At 33.7% G+C, this 21,579-nt stretch overlaps 1 protein-coding gene across 8 annotated transcripts in view; it reads left to right on the forward strand.

Moving 5' to 3' along the window:
• Nucleotides 1-21,579, forward strand: part of pum (pumilio) — a 113,992-nt gene that overhangs the window by 31,591 nt on the left and 60,822 nt on the right. For 7 of the 8 annotated variants that reach the window (XM_011311217.1, XM_011311213.1, XM_011311221.1 and 4 more), the window contains 5 exons: nt 6,677-6,809; nt 8,879-8,990; nt 9,419-9,545; nt 9,616-9,746; nt 11,922-12,267. In XM_011311217.1, coding sequence (XP_011309519.1) covers nt 6,677-6,809; nt 8,879-8,990; nt 9,419-9,545; nt 9,616-9,746; nt 11,922-12,267 — 849 coding nt within the window. The remainder of the gene's footprint in view (nt 1-6,676; nt 6,810-8,878; nt 8,991-9,418; nt 9,546-9,615; nt 9,747-11,921; nt 12,268-21,579) is intronic. The other variant, XM_011311218.1, reaches the window with a different exon arrangement.

A 21,579-nucleotide genomic window follows, 5' to 3' on the forward strand; every position in this document is an offset into this window, starting at 1 on the left:
TTTAGAGGAGTTTTATGAAAAACGGAAGAAATATATATATTAAAAAGAGTTGCTAGTCTAATGCGCTATTCTTACTAATCAACCTAAATCATTGATATATAGACTGCAGAAAGTAACAAAATATAATCCCTATTTGACTGCTATTTCACTGGTTACCGATTGTTTCGGTATTTGATTAATTCGCCCCCCCCCCCCGGCAACCGGTCTAAACTAAGGGGGTACAAAAAAAGTGCATATGGTACATTCAAGTACTCAATAAGTACAATCCAAACCAACAAAAAAAGGGCCGATTTTTCAAACTTCGATGCCACCTTCACATAGCTGCAGAAATGGAAAAAAAAATCTCGCCCCATTTTTGATGAAGTGCGAAATTTACTCTCCCTGTGTTTCCACCATTTCAACACGTCCCGATCTCGATAACCCCTTTTGAGAACGAGTCATTTATCTCATCTTTCCAATCTTTTTTTTGGGAGACATCAACGAAAAGAGAGTTCACATTGATTCCTTCAATATAATTATAATTTGATTCACGTTCAATACTGCCTTGGTTTACCCCCGACCATCATGCGAATTTTCATCAATATTCTTCAATTGTTTTGCTCATTTTTGGAAATATTTAGTTTCATAAATATCTTTGAATACTTTTAATGAATTGTCTTTGAGTTCTCTACCCCAATGTGTTAAGGCAAATGTTTCCACTTTATGCCTGGAATCTAAAACTAAAACAGTATAGTAGATCCAGTTAGCTTTCTCATAATGCTTGATGATCCTGTCTCTAGCCGCTTGGTAAGTCTTTATCAGGATTTTATTCACTGCAGTTCTGTCCTCTTTATCATTCAGAAAAAGCGATTACCTTTCGATACGATCCAGTATTGAATTGAAAGCAATTGTAACTAGGAACAGGGTGACCTACTTTTGTTCTTCCAGAGTTGTGGACCATGTCTCAAATCATGCAAAGAACTATTAATTTGATTTAGCAATCCAGACCATCCATTATCGTTCAATTAAAAATTCAACACTCTGTCGTACTTAGACCACAGTAAATTCAATGCTTTCTTCATTTTTATCGCAACATTGATCATCTGATTGGTGCTGTGCTACCGAGTGCTCATATTTGCAGGTTCTGTTAAATTCTTGATTCTAACAACATCACAAAAACTTTTCAGAGTCACTTGGATTTATTCTGAGTTACTACTTGTAATGTTACTGACTACTTGTAATGTTACTAATGTTACTGACTGTTTGTAATGTCTTCCTCAACTTTGCAGTAGCAGCGTGTGGATCCAGTTCACCACGGTTCGTCGTAACAGATTCGTTGTCAGAAGAGTTCTCTGCTGGTTCATTCACTTAATTATGCATCTTACCTGCCAATTTTTCTCCATAACCTCAAAAAAAGCATTTAAAATGTTGATTGGTGTTACCAAACGAGGCGCCAGTCTTGGCCATATCTGGAGTTCCTCCATAAACGTTGGATTAGCAGAAGCGTTGTCAACAGTAATTCTCTGGATTTTGTTTGGAAGCTCATATTTCTGGACACAAGCTCATATTTCTGGTTTCAAACTCAAAATGCACTTGGAATTTTGAGCTCACCTGTTTTGGTCTGTCCACTCGAACTGCCAAGTGCTCTCGAATCCCTTATTCATTTTACAGAGCTTGGAGGTTATCCAGAAATTTTTCCATTCGAATTTTCATCACCAGTGAAATCATCATCTGTGGCCATTTTCAAATATTTTAAATATTTTATTTTGATGTTCTTGATCGGTAGCTTCTGTAACGTGCATGCACTAAATCAGTTTCACTCAACAATGGCTGTCAGTTTGCATTGAAAATAGTCACGTGTGTTGCTATTTTCCCAAAAAGCTGGCACCAGTAGTTTGAAAAAAAAACACCACTCCCATCGAGTCTGCCTATCGACTGGAGTCTCGCGAGACCTTCGTGCTAGGATCAGCATTGTCTCGGTAATTGATAAACGGTCTCGTTCTCGTGCGTAGCCTTAAGTGCATCTGGAGCTGTGAGTTTTTCAATTACTATATATTTTCCAATAAGATTGTCTCACGGAATAATTTATGTATTTAAAGTTCGACTAACAAGTACATGTTTTTTAACTAGACAGTCAGAACAGATATGTTTTGAAAAGGACAGTGTCCTCGGCACAAGACAATATTCCTGTGTAAATTCAAAAAATAGTGGAACCATCTAAAGATAATTTCATTCGCCCACATATAAAAAAATTCTTTCAGCAGGATAAAATTTGTTCGATCTCGAGAAATTTTTAATTAGCGTTCGTAACAAAAACTCTGTCCTTTCCCTAATTCTATATAGTTTGTACTGTATACATTTTTAGAACCTTAATTTTATTATATTTATCTTAAGAAAAAACACATCACTTGAAATCAATTTATTATGAAAACACTCGAATCAATCTTCTTATTGAAGAAATCGTTGTGACTCTGAGTCAGCTGACACTTTCAGCTTCCTAAGCCCTCTATTCTATCGATTGAGATATATGTCCGGTATAACATTTTGAAGCTTACGAAATTAGCTTTTTAACGGTTACTGTTTTGTCTCGATATGTCGGTCCATACCGGAATTATATCGTTTATAAACGACGGTAAAATGGATGCAAAATTTATGTCACGTTATGCACGCAGTTTTTAATTAGAGATGTTTTTTCAACATCTGAACTAATGATACGCAACCGGTATGGTAGTGTTATTTGAAAACTAGGAAAATGCACTTTCATGGCACTGCATTTATTCCCCTGTCTGTACGATGTACCAATTCCTGAACATTCCTATCTATAAAAGGTGATATGCCAAAATTAAGTTATCGAGAGTAAGATTTCGGCTAATTTCATGTGTAGGACTTCTCACGCGTAACCCTATTTCTCATTGGCCATTCCGAATAAAATTCATTTCTCATTGGTCAATTGGCTATATAGTATAATCAATACAACGGAATTGAACGACGCGCGCGTTCCGTCTCGTTAAACTTGAAAATGACATGTCCTGTAACGCTTGGTCATTTTTATTTAGGCCATATTTTCAAACTCTCATCGCCCCCGGTACATTGTGTATATCTAGTATCATTCGAAAGCTGCCATAATACGCTTTCAATGATGCTACTTTCGTTTCATTGTTTTCCTTGGTTTTCGGATTATGAACGCTCAAATATAAAAAAATTTGGTTCATTTTCTTCTACGTGATACTTTCAGCTCTCAAGACTTCCAATGCCATCCGTTCAGGTAAACGTATGTTATACCAGTTGCAACTTCAAATTTGAAGCTTATTATACCCGCTCCAAATAGTTATCGTATATCTCGTCATACGCACTCAAATTATCATTTTGCGCATATCGGTTAGGTGTGAAATATCATATCATATTCGCACTTTTTGTTGTGTTGTTTCTACGATTTTGTAATATGGCACTCTCAATCTTATAATAAATGTGTAAATTCTGAAACGCTTCGGAATTTCCAGTTCGGAAACAATATTTTCTTTATTATTATAAAAATTCAATTTTTGATTTCTAAATATATCCTATTGCTATTTTCTCTTAAAAAATTACAATCATGCGTCAATGCGCATTACCTCAAACGATTCATTCAAATTTATAGATTAAGTTTGCTCCTCACCATATATATATATATAAATAGATATGGCAGTCAGTGTGGGTGAAATCGAATTGGGCTTCATTATTTTCTAGAGATAAAGCAAATTCTATATTAGACTCGAAATAAAGAAAAGAAGTTGATGAGGTAAGTAGCTGAAAAGAAAAATCGCGCAACAGATGAGAAAAATTAGCGATAAGCAGCGATGGATTTGTTTTCCTTTTTTTGCTCGGCACGGTATCTTAGGATAAATGAAGATCTGAGATTATTCCTCCTGGTTTGAATGGAAAGTGGAATGAAACAATGGATCGACAGCTTCATTGCAGTGGAGGAATTCCGTCCACCATTAAAATCAAGTTGGAACGAAATAGTATATTATGCACCCCCGGGAGAAAACACTTTTTGACCGTTATGCTACTTTATGTCCCAAAGGATAAAAAGCGTGATAGAACCGAGCGAAGCGACGTTAGGATTGCGCTTTTTACTCTCGCTGGGACATAAATTAATTTTTGTTAATTGACAATTATTGAAAATTTTCTAATATTCTGGAAATTTAGCAAATATTGCACAATCCCCGCAGAATGTAAATTATTGTAAACATTTTGTATCGTAGAGGCGAGATGGGGATCAAAATTACAAAAATAAAAACATTTTGAATATTAAAAAAAATTCATAAAATGGGCGAGTATTACATGTTATAGAAGATGATGAATTATTGGTTAAATTTTGCATAGGCGAAAAATTTCGGCACCAAAGTAAAAAAAAAATGTAAACTATTTGAAATTTTCTTTCATTTTTGAAAATTTGGAAAATATTGTTGGAATTGTTGAAAATGACAAATTACCTGACAAATTTTGCTTAGGAGAGGAAAAAGGGAATGTTAGAAAAGAAATGACAGAGAATTATCACATAATATAAATACACACCCACTGTTCTATGTATGTAGAAACATGGGAAATAACAACATATATATAAATGACATAAAAATGAATTATAAAGAGTGGAAACATTAATACGCAAAAATTTTATAGTTAACAATATATTTGATTTCATATTAGGAAATGACGTGAAAAATATAAAAATATTGGAAGATAGTAAAATTCGCGAACGCTGTCAAGGGAACGAACGAGTAAGACACTTCGTTTCAGAGAACGTTTGAAGTAAAGAACAACAGAGTACGAAAGAAAATTGAATGAGAAACTAAGTAGTTATTAAATTTTAATGTCGATTGAATTGTAAATTGAACAAGTTTATATGGGAAAGGTCGATCCGCGTGCGCCTTGATATCGCCCTAGTTGAACAAAAATTTGTTAGTTACTAATAATGAGTAATCAGTTCCTAAGGATCCGCATCAAAGTAATCCAATTCAAGTTCAATTTGCACAGCTTGTACTATAAATTCCTAAGAAGACTTATCCTAAGAATTGAAAATTCTTTGAATCCTAAGAATTGAAAATTCTTTGGTACAAGAAAGTATCTTCCTTGAAGGACGCATCTTTCGCCCCCCGCGAGCAAAAAAAACTATTCATCAGATTTTACCATCTTTTGAATTGACATGAGAATATTTCCTTGCATCAAGTAAATTTTCTGTGCCCAAATCTTCTTTCCGCTTCTTCTACGAAAAATATGTGGAAGAAAATAAAAACTGGAGAAGCTGGAATGTTTCATTCAGTATTTTGCTAAAATTTCTAACATTGTGACATCACCCGCTATTTAAATTTATACGTGTTCAATCAGATGACGATATAACAATGCTAACTAATGCTATTAGTAGTAAATAATAGAATTTACCGAAAATTATAATTGTTGAAAGACATTTTTTTCTGTGCAAAGAACTTCAATTTAAATAGAAAGAATCCAAGAAACAAATAATTAAAAAATTATTGGGGGAAATGGAAGTAATAGCTCTTCGATTCTACAGCAATGAAATAATTAAGATATAGCAAATCCTCTTATGAGGGGAAAATTTTTACACTTCAATTCGCTGCCTGAAGTATAATGCACACGGTGGCAGAATAATTTTGCAAGAAGGTGCCTCAACACGATAAGTCAAAAAAGTTCTAAGGAATTATGCAGGGGAGCTAATGGGTTTAAGTGAAAAAAGTCAGAATATTTTTATCTCGAAGATTTTTAATTTTTCGTACGACGTAAAAGCCCTGTTTCGTTTCAAAGTTGAGTATCTCCACACGATTATCAGTTATTTTTATTCTTTATTAGTGTCGGAAATTCAAGGCCAGTTTTTATTATTCTCAGAGCATCAATTGTTCATAATTTTTATTCGTCTGAGTTTATGGAAAAATTTCGTACTTGAGTGATGTATATAATTGTAAGAATTGTAGAATGTTAATTGAAGAACGTCTTCAAAGACCTTTTTTGTACTTCCGTAAATTTCTGTAAAAAAAAATCTTTTGATAAATACTTTTCAACTTCATTCAAATTATCGATATGTGGAATAGAAATGAATTGATTGTAAAAGAGCAAATTCATACCAACGCATATCCTGGATTTTTTTCCTAGGCCGCAGATTTTCGTGCAAATTCTTTCTGATCAGTTAATCTAAATGTCGTTTACTCAATTTCATTATGTGTTCAAAATACTTCTAAATTAGTGATGAATGGATTTTCTAAATTTTTTATTTATATTTGAACAAAAAAAAAAATAAAGAAATTGGATTTTCCAATGAAAACTTGAATTTTATTTCACTTTGAAAATTGATACATCACGTAATTTTCAAACAGATTAAACCATTCAATTTTTCAATCTAGTCCTCTAAACAAACATGAAAAGAATGGAAGAAACTGCGCCCCGCGTAGTTAACGGGTCACAGACCATGCTCACCTTTAACCACAAATAATCTGAGATCGTAGTGCAGTGAACGATAACAGCATTTCTCACGCAAAGTGATTTGTTATTTCTTGAATTAGCATTATCATAATTAAGCCCAGGCATTTGCGATTAGATGTAGAGTGTACATTGACCTGAAAGGGCACCTCGAATGTCAACGATTTTGGATGTTTTATTGCATTTATTGCGTGTTGATGAAATTATGGTTTTTTTCTTTTTGCAGATCGCACCCTCGGCTAAAAAACTGTGGGGTGTGGATGAGGGCGGTTCCAAGGATGAGGGTGGTGTCAAGGGAGGTGGGATACTTCATCTTGGAGATCATCAGATGTGGCGAGATTCTACCTGGAGTACCCCAGGTAAATTTTTTCATCTTCGTGCGCTAAACTTTCCGCCGGCCATTACTTTATTTAATTTTTTATTCATCCCCGTGATATAAGCGAAGACAAAGGCGGATGGAAGCGACACCTCAAAAAGATGAAATCAAAATTACATTAGAAATAGAAGCGATGGAGGCAATGGGAAAATCATTCAAACAAATAATGAAGTTTAAAAAAAATTAATGAGGGCTTTTTTTCAATTCAATGAACTCTATAAACGATTGGTTGACGCTTTACTGAAGATTGAGTTTTTGAAGTGATAATTAGTTATTACTTATTAATTTATACGTTTTTATGAGTTGGTGAAGTTCATTTACTGAAACAGGTTTATTAAGAAGTATCGATAAACCTGTTTTATAGCGCATTTCAAGGTCTAATAAAAGTCTCGTAGCATGTTTTCCTCAATTTCTTAATTTCCTGGTTCTATTTGCTTTTTCCTTTGAATTGTGTCAGTTGACTGAGAGATATCAAAACATGTGATTGTAGCCTTCTAACCTGTCAAAAACTTCTCTCGTTAATATTTTTATAAAAACTCTTCATTTATAGGCAAATATTACCAAGATTTTTAAATATTAGATATAATTTTTTAGAAGAATTACTACATCATTCTGTTCTAGGTTACCGTGAAGGGATAAGTTTTGCGATAGGGATGAGTTGATGGACAGTTAAAGTATTACGCTAACAACTTTGTTAATGTATTCGTTTAGTAAGGCAGCGACGCATAAAACTGATTATTGATTAGTTTACGAGTCCATTTATGCCTTTTGGAGTCGAAATTTTATTCAATGCATTAACATTTTTAACTTTCTCCATTCCCTCAACACTGCATAACTCGTCTGTCCAATCTTTTTCATTTTGAAAGAATCTATAATATTTTCTGACGTCGTACTAGTTTTCCATAGATTACAATGAGTCAAACCATCAGTATCTAGATTTGGAATAATTAATTCGTCCACGTAGTGTTATAGAAAACTATTTAACGATTATCCGTAAAAAATCTGGAAGATCATTTTTATTTCTATTAACCTGATTATTGATTAAAAAAAGATTATCCATTTTTGTTTGAAATATTGATAACATTAAGGCTTTGAAGTAATTGATTTTACCCCGTACTTATGAGGATTTTTATTGTTAATGGCAATTGTATTATAAAAACACTGGTAAGTTTGAATTACAAACACTGTTTAAATACTATGGCTTAAAATTTCCATGGAAAACGGGATTTGGTAACGAATAATTGGCATGGATCTTGGTATTCGAATGCAAGACTTACATTTCGAGATAAGTTTAAAAATTCAAATTGTTATTGGAAATTAATCATAATCCATCACGGGAAATTTGATTTTATAGAATTTTTAAGAGGGAATTTCAGGGAATTTCAGGAATTTCAGGAGTAATTTAGTTTGAGATTGAATTCAAGTTGAGAGTATTGCAAATCCAAAGGAATCAATGACTCAAATTTCAAGAACTTTCTCCCAGTAAAAGCTAATTATGTACTATACATGCTCGACGTATGAAACCAAATCAATTCCAATTTCAAATTTGTAACTTACAAAATTAAAACATTAAGCTCGAACCATGAGATATCCATGTACCCGTCACTTTCCTTCATTTACCAAGTAATGATAGCCTATTTCATCCATCGGTATTGTTTGCAAAATAAAAAGACTTGTACATATACGAAGTTTGATGAGTATGATGAAGGGGTTGCGGGGCCGGAGGGTAAGGGGGTGGTAGGATGGGTGCACCGCGGCTGTTGCCATGACGACAGACGCCCGGCATCGGCTCGCTACCTGGGTGGGGGCAACGTTCCAATGCTCAGGCTCGTACCTAGTTATCAAACCCTGTCTACTTCATCATTATCATTACCGACCCTCTAATTAACCACTAATAATCGGTTATTTGAAGATTGCATTTCCACAAGAGCAGATCAATGAGAGTTAAAGTAAATAAAATCATTACCAACAATAATGAAAATCATGCCAATGACATCTCATAATGGAGAATTATGCACTTATTGTAATTGGTTTTGTATTTATTTATTGCAGATCATGCTGTCTCACAGCCAATCTCGATGGGTACTGGAAGACGAGTTGGTGTTGGTACTGGATATCACCATCAAACATCTGAGGTTGGAGCTGTACTCAGTCCCAGAAGCAGGTGAATATATTGAACTTCATTCGTTGAAATCGAAGGAGGAAACGAAATGGAGTTGATAATTATTTTACATACGTCGTAGAAAACATGAGGTTTATAATAAAATGTCTAATGATTTTGTTAGAAAAACCAAAAAACAATAAACTTCAGTTTCTGAAGATGAATCCTCATGGCTGTCATTGATAACGCTTTTTCGCGATATCTGGAATGGCTATGGAATTTGTATGAAAGTTTTCATAGGTCTGAAGTTTCTAGTTGTCTTATTCATATATTCTATGAGGAATATTCTTGAAATATTGCAAGGCCATGAAAGTTCATCGACATTCCCTCGAGTAGAGAATCTTAAGAGTTACTCAAAAAATATCTCCAGATTATTTGATAAGTTTACACACAATTTTTCATCGATTTCTAAAATTATGTTTCATGCAAAGAAATGATTATTCGTCTTCTACCTTCAGTGAGACTGGTGGCCTTGGGGTTAAAATGGTTGAATACGTACTGGGTTCAAGTCCGACAACACCGAAAGATTTGGAGCCTCGAATGGTTTCCCTTAGATTGGTAAGATTCTTTTTAAATAATCAAAGTAAACCTTTGATTTGACCTGATTCATTTTTTATTTGACTTGCAGAACGATAGCACCGATAAGAAGGAGAAGGATAAAGGTGCAGCGAGTCCATTTGACGGATCTAAAGATGATAATGGACCTCAGGGCAATGGACTTGCTTCTCAGAATGGTCTCGATGATGAGAAAGGATTCAAGTATGTAAATTCACATGTAGAATCTTTTTTTCGCGGTGGGGAGAATGTCGCCCATTTACTTTTATCCCTTTTCTCTCATTCTTAATACTGAAACAAAAAAAAAAATAAAAATAACCAGGTGAATTAAAAGTTCATTGACGAATCGAAAGTATTCACAAAGTTAAACCCCAATACGTATTTTGGGGTTTGACATGGAATGAAAGATCGATCGAGAATTAATTAATAGGTTATCCTTAAAATATCTTGAAGGAAAGTGTATTGGTAGTTGAAAGTTTGAAAAATAGTTACATTCTATTTGGTTCAGAGTGTATTAAATTCTGTGCAAATTCATTCCTACCATGGCGTTTTTGTCAAAAACATGTTGAAGATATTCAAAGGATTGAGGAAAAGTTTTCCTTCTCGTGTACATGTATTTTTAAAGAAATTTTTATGCTAAAAAATGGGATTTGATCTGAGAAAACTTTCAGTGCAAGTCTTATAAGAAATTGTCGCATTGTTCATTAGGTAGTTTTATCCTTTCGTAATGAAATTGTAGGAATAAATCATTGATAGAAGGATATTCCGACGTAATGCCTCATTTTTACGTCAGTTTTGTTACACCATCTATTGGAGCTTTCATTGAATAATACAATGCAGAGAACTGTTTTATCTGCTCTTGAACAAAAGGTTTCACACCGACGAAACTATTTAACATTTAACTCATTATGAATTCTTAAAAGAATAATTTATTTTCCAGAAAAGGCCCTAATCCGTTATGAGCAGCAAAAAATCATTTTTTCTTTGTTTTAAAATATTTTCCATTTTAATGCAAGTGGAGAGAAGTTGCAAGTGATACAAGTTGTTTATTTAAGTTCGGTTTTTATTTGATTAATCATACAATTATCTCAAGGATTATGTATATAGTATTTTGTTAGGAATTCCAGTGACTACAACGATTTTAAGGCCCTCATGGGCTATCTAACGTATGTCTAGCGTAATCTTTTGTTTGAATTCTACCTTGTTAGCCTGCCACATATTAAAACCTGGTATACATATTGTGGTATGAAAATCACTTTAATAACCACACCACAATTTGTATACCAGGCTTTAATATATTCTAGGCGAACAAGGTAAAATTCAAAGAGAAGCTTACATTCGATGCATAGTCTATGGCGACCTTAAATGGTTTTTCAAGTTTTTCGAGTGTAAGAAGAACTCTTCAATTTCACTAACAATTGTGCACTCAACAAGAACGTAATCATCATTTCACATCATTTTACAGATGAAAATCTGTAATAACTCCGAAATGGACGGCCGAGGATTATATGTATCATCAAAGAATTTTGGTTGAATTTGCACTCAATCGTCTGTTTAGTATTTATTTTTAGTTCAATGTTGCTTTAGCAAATTATTTTCTACTGCAAATGACAATCAACGTGGGAATAGACAAGAAAACTGGCTAGTTAAACCAAATACAATTGTCCAAAAAGTTATCAAAAAATGCAGTGAACGAATGTTTTGAACAACTCCCCATTTGGTTTATTACGGGAGTCACTTCAATGGTTAGGAAAAACAATGATAAAAGAAGATTGAGATATTGATTCCGAGAGATCTTCCGAGTTTACAGAAATATAATTGAAAATACGTGGTTTAACATCCACCATGATGGGGGAAATAATATATTTGACATTACATAACAGTTTAGAATCAAAGTGGAGTAAACGTTATCAAAAGTCAAATGCGTATTTTTAATTATTTACCCTGAGGAATCCCTTGAGTTGGATACTAAAGGTATTATCTTAATTTTTGATTATAACGAGGTGGAAATTTTATTGATGAAATCATTGCAAAGAAAACTTTCAGTATAAAATAATGGACAAACATTAATTTCGATACTTGCAGTGACGTTATTACTTCTATTCACATTCGTATAACGGTTTTTTAAGCATATGGAAAGCATTCTCTTTATTTTCTTTTATACTCTGTACTCATGCCCAGGAAGTTGAAAACAATACTTACACCATAATGTGCAGTTCACCGTTAGTGAATTTAGAGTATGTGCTCTATTTAAATTGACTTCAATTAATTGCACCTCTTTCAATCTTTTCAGCATAGAAATAGAAAATAATACGGAAAGAGATAGAATCGAGCAAATTAAATTAAATGAATTAATAGGAATATTTTTGTCTACTGTAGCCGTACTCCAGGAAGTAGACAACCATCACCTGGTGAGGAAGAGTTCCAAAAGAATTCAGGGGCCACACTGGCTGTTAATACTGGTGCTGGTGGCGTTGTCCTGTTGAAACCAGGTGATGTCGTGGGGAATGAAGAGCATTATATGACGGCATTTGCTCCAGCACCACATCATCTTCAACATCATCAACCACCGACTCATCATCTTCAGCATCCTCATTCACATGCTGCTCAACTATTTGGTGCTCAGGGGCCACTACCACCACAGGGACCACCACAGGCTCAGCAGCAACAGCAGCAGCAGGGACCGCCGCAACCACAGGATACCACAACTCATTTTGATGTTCAGGTAAGTCAATAATTTATTCGCCGAGTGGCACCTTAAAATTGCGTTCGAATTTTAAACTTTCCGTCATTTTGCGTGATTAAAGTAATGACTTCGAAATTATACATGGAGTTCGATGTATTTTTTTTCTCTTTCTATCTTTCTGGGCATTTCCATAATTCACCCAGCCGAAATTATGGGATTGGGATTGTTTTCAAAATAATTGATGAATATTTGTATATAATGCATTACAGCTAAATTTTCAGCGAAATTAAGTCATGAATTTCACTCTTTTCACGGAAATGGGACATTTCAAATTCTAAATTTACAGTTTCCTTTATATGTCTCTTTCAGAGACATGCATACCTTCCTAATTCGAGTTAAAATTGCTAATTTGAAAAATTTCAATTTTAAATTGAAAATTGAACAATTGGAGATCAGATATTTGCTTCAAAGTTAAAAGAAAAACAACACTCGTGTCAGTCTTTCTAATGCGAGGTGAAATGTGATATGTGAAACTTAAGAAATTAAAATAAAAAAAAACTGAAATATTTGGCAAGAAATTCCAACATTCTGAATTTTCTTTTGCTAAAGGAGCGGCTAAGAAAAAAAAATTCGATTTCTCACCACCAACAAGAGAATTTCACTTTTTTACTTATATTTGGAAATATTTTGATCTACGACTTTCTGTCAAACGAAATGAAAGTTCATTGCGTTATCCCGTTTCTCTATTCAATGAAATTGTTTTTCTAGAATCACTATTTTCCCCAATAAATATGGAATACGATTAAACCGGGAAATATCTTGACTTCCAACACTTCGAATTCTCTCGAACTTTTTTTTTATTAAAAACTCTTTTGCAAATCGCTTCAACACCAAAATATTCGCATAGGAATGTCAACGGAACGTAAAGTAGACCCCAAAAAGCTTTTGATAAATTTCTTTAGAGCGTTTCCCTCTCAAGCTATTTGGGAAAATGATCTGCAAACTCATTTTAAGCTCATCCTCCTCTACCACTTTGTGTTGAAAAGAATACTAGCCCCTGACGTCATTCCATTACAGACTGTACTGTTAGTCTTTAACACGAAGACTCAATACCAAATGTAAAATTTGTTGGCAGTGTTGGCAGATGTACATAAATCATTGTGAGACAGGCCCACCTACTTTCGATATTTCGAAGAGCGTAAAATAGAACGAAACCCGCCAGCACCAAAACTTTTCCAATCAACTCATGAACATTTCCCAGACATTTAACCCCACAAATCTAAATTAAATTTCGCTTCTGATAAAACAAATCAGTCAATTAATTTTTCAAATCAATTAAATTCAATTTACATGCCATTAGATTATGTTAAAGATTCCCAGACTTTTTTTTTTCATGCTTTCATGAATTTTTGTAATTCCGCACAACCTTGGCCTGTCGATTAATATAATTTGGCTCACGTACTAAGGCCCAATAATTGAGTATTATTAATTCAACCGGTGCGTAATGAAGGTCTACAGAGGTTTACACACGGTATAAAGGGAGCTGAAGGGAGAGGCGGGCTGCATTAGTTAGTCAACTCCATTGTCGTGTAATAAGCTCATAAATTTCGCAAATATAATTAGGGCACTACCGTACATATGTGAATATACCTAAAAAAAATTGCTGATCCCCGATTATTGATAGACAGATAGCGATAATTTCCTAAGAATTTCTCAGTATCTATTCAGGCAAAAACGTATTGTCTCATCCTTCTGGTTTTGTTTGGTTTTATTGATTTATTTATTTATTTTTTTTTTCATGAAGTACGAAATGGAATGGTGAGATTGAAATTGGTGAATTGAATGGAAATTTGCATGACATGATTTGCTTTTCTGGAAATAGATGGAAAATGAATTGCTTGGAGAAAATGTATCCAAAACATTTTGGGTTTGGAATCTTTGTACTCATCAAATCTCAATTTTTCGATTTTTTGCGACAGAATGACTAATTATATTCTTAAGCGCTTGGCTATGGCGTTTTTAGACCATGCCCGTATGTATTTATGTATTGGCTGAAAAGGCTTGAATTATGACTCGGAATAATCGTGTGGATGTTGGTTTGATCGAGATCGAATGTTGGAGATGGTTGCTTTGTTAGTTTCTGAGATCTTCAATTTTAAATGTTCTCCGAATGTTCAGCTTTGACGTAATGTTGGTGCAATGTTGGGATAAGGTCAACTCAAGATCAAACTGCTGGTGCAATGACCTATGTTTAAGCCAAGGTCACTGAGGTACACCCAAAGTCGGCGTTGATCAATGAACTGACAACATTCGTATGAATGCGATGTTCATATGACATTGAGGCAGTGTTCAACTGATGTTGAGCCATTTAAAACCATTGTTGAGATTTGTTCAATGAGTACGCAAAGTATTCGTTGACATTTTGATTGTGAGAGATTCTTAAATCTCCTAATGTTGAAGCAATGTTAACTGAAATTTTCGGAGAAAAATGCACGAATGAAAAAAATGATCAAGAGATATTTAGTCTTCTATTTTCATTCTGTTGACTTTGAAAATAATTGTGTATATGTAGGAAATGAGGGGAAAGGGCTAATTGCGTTGAGGAAATCTTCTCTATCAATTTAACAATCAGAGTGAACGAAAGAATGCATTCATTTTTTCCTATTTATTCATTTTTTTTATTTCTTTATGCCCAACAGTGCATGAAGTCATTCCCGCGGCTTTCGTACCTCATCCCCTCTCCTCCTCCTTTTAGTTTTTCAACGTTGAAGAAACAGTGCAACATGTAGTGAATAGTGCGGATCAGGTTGTTGACTTCGTTCTGCCCATTCAACATAAAGTGCAATGACTTTATGCTTAGAAATTCTTTTTTTCGATATGTTTACAGATTGTAAACAGTCTGTCGCGGAAATGTCCCCTATTGTGTGAAAATTGGGATTCTCATGTGTAAAATTTGCCCCAACGTTTTTGTTGGATTTCCATGAGTTTTTAAGGTCAAATCAAACTCTCTTCGTTGTGTTTTCTGTACAAAATTGATGGGATGTTACCGATAACATTGAAATTCACATTGATTTTACATCTATCTCCTAAATGCCTCTTTATATGAAAAAATATCATTAAGGACGTTTAACAATTTGCGGTAAATAGAATTTCCTCATTTTCAAGAAACCTTCGATAATTCGGAGATCCTCGTATATGTCATACTGTATAATTAACATTCAAACCATCACACAAGGAAATAAACATAGTATTATAATGTGTATTAAGTACTTATATTATTTGTATGCTGTGCAGACAGAAATCAATTTTTACCCTGAGGAAGTGTGAGAAGTTTATGTTGTGTTATTCATTTGTAATAATTGTTAGAAACCGTGGAATGCCCTACATAATGAGGAAAGGTTCCATTCTATCATTTTTATTAACTACAAACACAATATTTGCAATTCATTTTTTATGGGAAGGCTAAACATGGACTCTGGATTTGAATTTTCATGAAGACAAAGATTGACATTTTTTCAATTAACATTTACCATTTAAGCAGTTTTTTAAAATCTTTTTTTTTATTTTTATTCATTACTAACAAATTTAATAAGAACATTGCCCATTTAACCAGTTTTTAAATACTGACCCAAAGAGATTTCATGTGTTGCTACTTTTTGACAAGATACCGGTATTTTTTTTCTATCACAGCTGTCATTGATGCATTCAACCTGAACAATTGTGGTGTGTTTTCATCTTTCATGTGTTTGAAGGCCTCGAGAAGAGCTTGTCACTCATGATGATGTATTTTTGGCATTCCGGCAGGGGTTTTATGTAACTTGTTAGGACTCCTGGTTCCTCTTGATTCTTTAATTACCGTACGTTGTATGTTTTTCTGTGTCGTAGTCTTCCAACGATTCTGACATACGTGCCATTTTTTCCAAAATCCAGTGCCAACACCATTATTTCTTAAAAAAAAAATAAATTTTCAATGTACTTCATGAAACAATTTGTGCAAAATATATTTAGCCCCAGTATTTTCCTTTCTCTCTTTTTTCTCTTATCGAGTGCTTCCCAACAATAGTCAACAACTGTACTACCAATATCGAGTTTGCCGACGATATTTGCACCAATCAACGTGAATTAATGGTATCCGTGTTCTGTCGTCATTCTGTCATCAAGTACTCTACCTCTATGTTCCCGAAGTTAATTTATAATACTCCCGGGTGTGTATATGGAACGAAAAACTTCATTCGAAGGTCACTCGTGTGTCTTCAGGCAACGTGAGCCATTTGTCGGTGCTATGTAGACACCAGAGGCCCATCAATTTGAAGATGTGACGACGACACGAACGTATCCAATAAAGAATAACCCAGAAAATAGCCAATTACTCATTTTCTTCTATACTTGGAATTATTCAATTTGTGCAAACACTTGATTGAAAATACTTTCCTACTGTATGTCATTGCATAAATAACGAGAGTAAACATATTCAATCATGGAGTGAGACATTTAAATATTACTCTGGTGACATTCTGGGAATAGGGTGAATAGCCCAATTCAGTAGCGAAACGCTAAAGCGGGTTGAATCGATTTTACGAAAATGAGTTTATCATTGAAATCAATTCTTCATACTAGGCATCTGTGATAGAAACCATTTGAGTCTAATCATCTATTTAATGTGTTTCTCGTAATAAAGTTAAATGCTTAATTACATTCATTTCCATCTACTTCAAATCAACTTCACTCTAAAAAGATGAATTTCCAAAAGGAGTTACTTTTACTCCCTTTGAAAATTACTTCACGTTAAAATAATAAAAGGAGCAATTAAAATAATAATGAAGAGCGATTTAAACAAATAAACCGTTGAAGGCGTCCGATTTCTCCCATTTCTGGACACACGGATAATGTTTGTTTTATTAATGAAATGTTGTTGCATTTTGTATTGAAACTATTTCGTGAAGATATGTGTATTAAATAAATGATACTGAAAGAAAAATCGACAGTTTTTCAAACAAATCTTGTTGAAATCTGACAAACCGGCAGGTTAAAAACTGTTCAATTTGGATAAAAAAGACGCAAACATGGAATTAGAGGATTTTTGCAATAAAGTCTTTAAATCTTCAGTACAAAACTTAACTTAACCTTTTTTATAATTTTGCAACGAATGATTTGTTTAATTCTGACAATATTTGTTCGGGTCCGTTTTCTTTCAATATCAGTAAATATCCATTTTAAATTTGATTTGATCTATTAGACTGACTCACGTATTATTTTACAAATAGAAGCCCTTTTTGCGGATTTCAAAATTGTTATCTACTAAACTCGTGACATGTCCAAAATCGTCGTCTGCATAAAATTCCATTGAAAAACAGTAGATATCAATGCTAAAGCTACTTCACAAATGCCAGTTCCCGTTAACCCCTCGAATAAAAATAGCGTGTGATATTTTTTCACAAACAATTGGTGCATAAAAAACTTCACCCTTAGTCCTCACCTTCTGCAAACTTGAAACAATGAAAAAACGGCGTAAGTGAGACAGATTCCCTCAGAGGCCGGCCTAATTTGACCGCTCGATTTCCCCAGGGCCACAAAAAAAGGATTTCTTTTTTATCACCCAACGTCTATTCTCATCTGCTGTCATTGCACTATTACATCAATCTCACGACACCCAGTCTGGCCTAAGTAAAGTATCAAATTAATAAGTCACTAACCCTGAATCACTTCAATCTCTTTCAAAAATATTGGCCAGTGATCTAGTCCAGACCGATTCTATTTAATCCTATCTCCTGGTCATTCCCTTCCTATTTATCAGTAAAATTCAATAAAACTCTCGTAACACCAATTCAATTTAGATAAATTGTCCGGCGGTGATAGATTCGAAAGTCCTGATGTTCAATGCAACGAAGTGAGGGCTAGACGAAAAACAGATTGAAAATGTCGAAGCAATTTATTTAATGAAGTGGAATCCTACTCATTGGGGAATTGCTCTCAAGTTCTCATTCTGGTATTCAATTTCGCATCGATTCATTGATTTTTGTGAAATAGGGGAGTGAGAAGGATTCGTTAAAATCAACGTTTGGGCCTTTCTACAATTCTATTTCCCAATTTTATGGATTTGTTCTTTAATGGGCTGAGTCATTCCACAGCTTTAGTTTTTTGGTACAATCGCCGGTGGATTGCTTTAGATGAGAATCACAATGTTTTTTATGTGCACAGGAAACAGAAAATCGATGATTACGTGGTTGTGAAGTTTTGAGGGCAGGAGAGAATTGAGGGAAATACTATCCATGAAATCGTTCCGCTAATAAACGAATGATTATCAACGAAATTCTCTAGATTCTTCACAGAGACTTTCTTTCTCTGTGAAGAAATCAATACATGAAGGGACAATTCAATTGTTTTTCATTCATGATTTTTCAAATATGAATTTGAAATTTAAAACAACTTCCAAAATTCTCAACCTACTTTTTTACAAATATCTCTAATTAACGGGTTAGTTAATTAAAAAAAATAATGTGCTATGTCTTTTTTACTGTTAAAAAATGCTTTTAAAAAAAACGGCCTCACGGTCGGATGGCCATAATGATCTCTAGGCAGTTAAATTCAGCAATTCAAATAATTTAGAATTCACAATTCATAAACGTTTCTTACCGTCAAAACGTTCATGTGATAAAAACTCATATTGAATAAATAGAGATAAATAAAATAAAATTAATATGTGGATATAGAAAAATATATACATTATAAATACATGTCGTACTTTGAGTTCAATGTTAAATTTGATCTAATTTATTACACTTACCAGTATCACAAAAATCATTATAGCATCGTAAATTATCACCATTATCACTGAAATAAAAGATTTATGAATATTGAGTTGGATGGAGCACTTTAAAAATCATAAATATAATATCAAATCATTATAATATCGTTATTCTGTAAAATGTTAGCTTCAGAAATTGAAACGGATGATATTCTGAATTCGTTTCTCATCACGTGGTATTTCTGGTTATTACAGTCAATTAAAATCAACTCAAGTGATAATGATAACAATAATAGCAGTAATAATAATACGTACGTTTCTCGTGTTGCCATAATCTGGCGTAAGTTGATCTCTTCTTTTTAATTAACTAAAGACCTAGTGCGCACTCCGTGCGCCGAATTTGAATTCGGCGGTTTGAGTTGACCACTGAGGAATTAGTCCTGCGCGTTTCGAGACATTTCGACTCGAGCGTACTTCATTTTTGTGTTTCTACTTTCATAATAAGGATAAGGAATATCTGGTAGTCTTTTATAACTCTTGGTCTTTCATCAATTTTCTTCTTATTTACATTGATGGTTTAACTATATCTACTGCTTTTCTAAACTTCGTTAGCATAAAAATATTTATAATCTTATTATTTCTACAAATCGTTAAATGTTCGAAACATTTTATTTTTATACTAGCAATGTAAAAGTCTCAAAGAGTAATTCTCGCACAAACGAAAAACTTTCTAGAATATAATCCACATTTTTAAACTTGTAATTTATCTTGTGAATCCCATCATTTACAAGTGTAAGATTTTATGCGCACCGACGATATACCACACCTTTTCATTCCAAGTACTTGGTGATTGATAAGACCAATGGGGTGGTACCATAAACTGAAATAAAATCAGAAGATATACTTTCCACTCGTATTCCAATTTAATCGAACGAACTCCATAAGAGTTTTCCTCGGAGTGAAAACCCTTCCCACGTAATCAAACTCAAATTAATTAGAGAAGTTGAATATATAACCTCGCTAATGAGACGCAAGATATCGCATTTCCTCGAGTGACAGACAAAAAACATGAAAAATTAATAAAAAATAAAAATAAAATAACTTGTTACTCGAAGACTGATATGTGTGCTCATGAAGGTGAGGCTGTTTTTTCTAATTAAAACTGAGAGGATTAAATGGACTGGGGGAATCTAGGCTAGAAAACAACTTGCCACGTCAAACCTACCTTTACCTCGTGTCTCTGGGGTTTTGTGTCTCCTCTTTGTGTGTTGTGTGTTATTTTTTTCAGCCTCTTGTCAACAGGCACGTGTAAAGTACAAAGCAAACGGCATGATCGTGACCAAGTGTCGGTTCTGGTTGAGATTCTCAAATGGTCCAGTTATTTATCTACACTGTCTAATAATACTAATTACTGTGTTATTAAAAAAGGAAGACAGAGGTAAAATGGAGCTACAGTAAAAACAAACAAACTTCCATACGACCCTCAAAATTATTATTTGAAATTGATCAGTGACTCATTTTATTCTTCAGTTATTTAAGAATATTTTTTATTTCTAGTCTAGAAATGTAAAAATCCAAGGATAATTGTAATTGTAACATTTTTCGTAGCCCTGGAAAATGTCTACACAAAAAGTTATCATAAAAAGTCTGATATTTCCAGTGGATGGCGATTTTTTTGGCAGCAGATATTTGAAAAATTGTTGGGATTTTGATGGAGGTCAAGTTTCACTTTTATATATAATTTAATAAAATTCCAAATCAGTTTATATACTATTTATTTACTTTTCTCTTTGAATATCTTTGAAGCATTTCAAGCACATTTTATTCGCATTTATCAAGCATTGCTTGAGTAGACAACACTGTAATTATCCTAATATTATAACATTATAATTGTTGGAATGAATTGACCATGAAAAATGTCATGTATTTGCAAATGGAGATTAAGGAATAGTAACGTTTCATCTTGTCCTCCTGTAAAAGTTCTCTGCTTGTTCAATACAAGAGTATTGGATTTTTTTTTTGGAACGAGAAAATTTTGGGCGATCAAGCGGCAGTTGACCTTGGAAAGAATAGCCGAATTTCAATGAACTTCATTACTTTTCCATTGATTCCCAATCGCAGAACGAATATCACCGAAAACTAACCATCAAAAAACTTCCAAAATAGATTGCTGAAATCTTCGTTATAACACATTGCTCCTACAAACATTTGCACAACAATCTTCCATGTCACGATTTCATAACTAATGAGTAACGATTTTTTTCCTCCATCAACAAATTAAATTCATAAACAATATGGAAATACCGAAATATCAAATGGCTGATGCATATATTTAATTTAATCAATTCATCCCCTGCAATGAATAATTTTCTATTAACATAACTCTCCGAGTTTTCCTCATTTACCTCTGCGTAAAGTTATTAATATAAACCGACCCATTGTTGGTATATTATTATTTATCGCTTATGGGCTTGGGACAGGGACAAGCCCGTCCTATACTGATGCACAAGTGCACACGGTGTATATAAATACATGTGCACCAGAAGAGCAGTTCTCGTGTTGGAATAATTTTTTTTACCTCTTCATTTTTTTTTCTTTTTATTATT

The sequence above is a fragment of the Fopius arisanus genome, unplaced genomic scaffold (genome assembly GCF_000806365.1).
Source record: "Fopius arisanus strain USDA-PBARC FA_bdor unplaced genomic scaffold, ASM80636v1 scaffold00085, whole genome shotgun sequence".
NCBI classification, from domain to species: Eukaryota; Metazoa; Arthropoda; class Insecta; order Hymenoptera; family Braconidae; genus Fopius; species Fopius arisanus.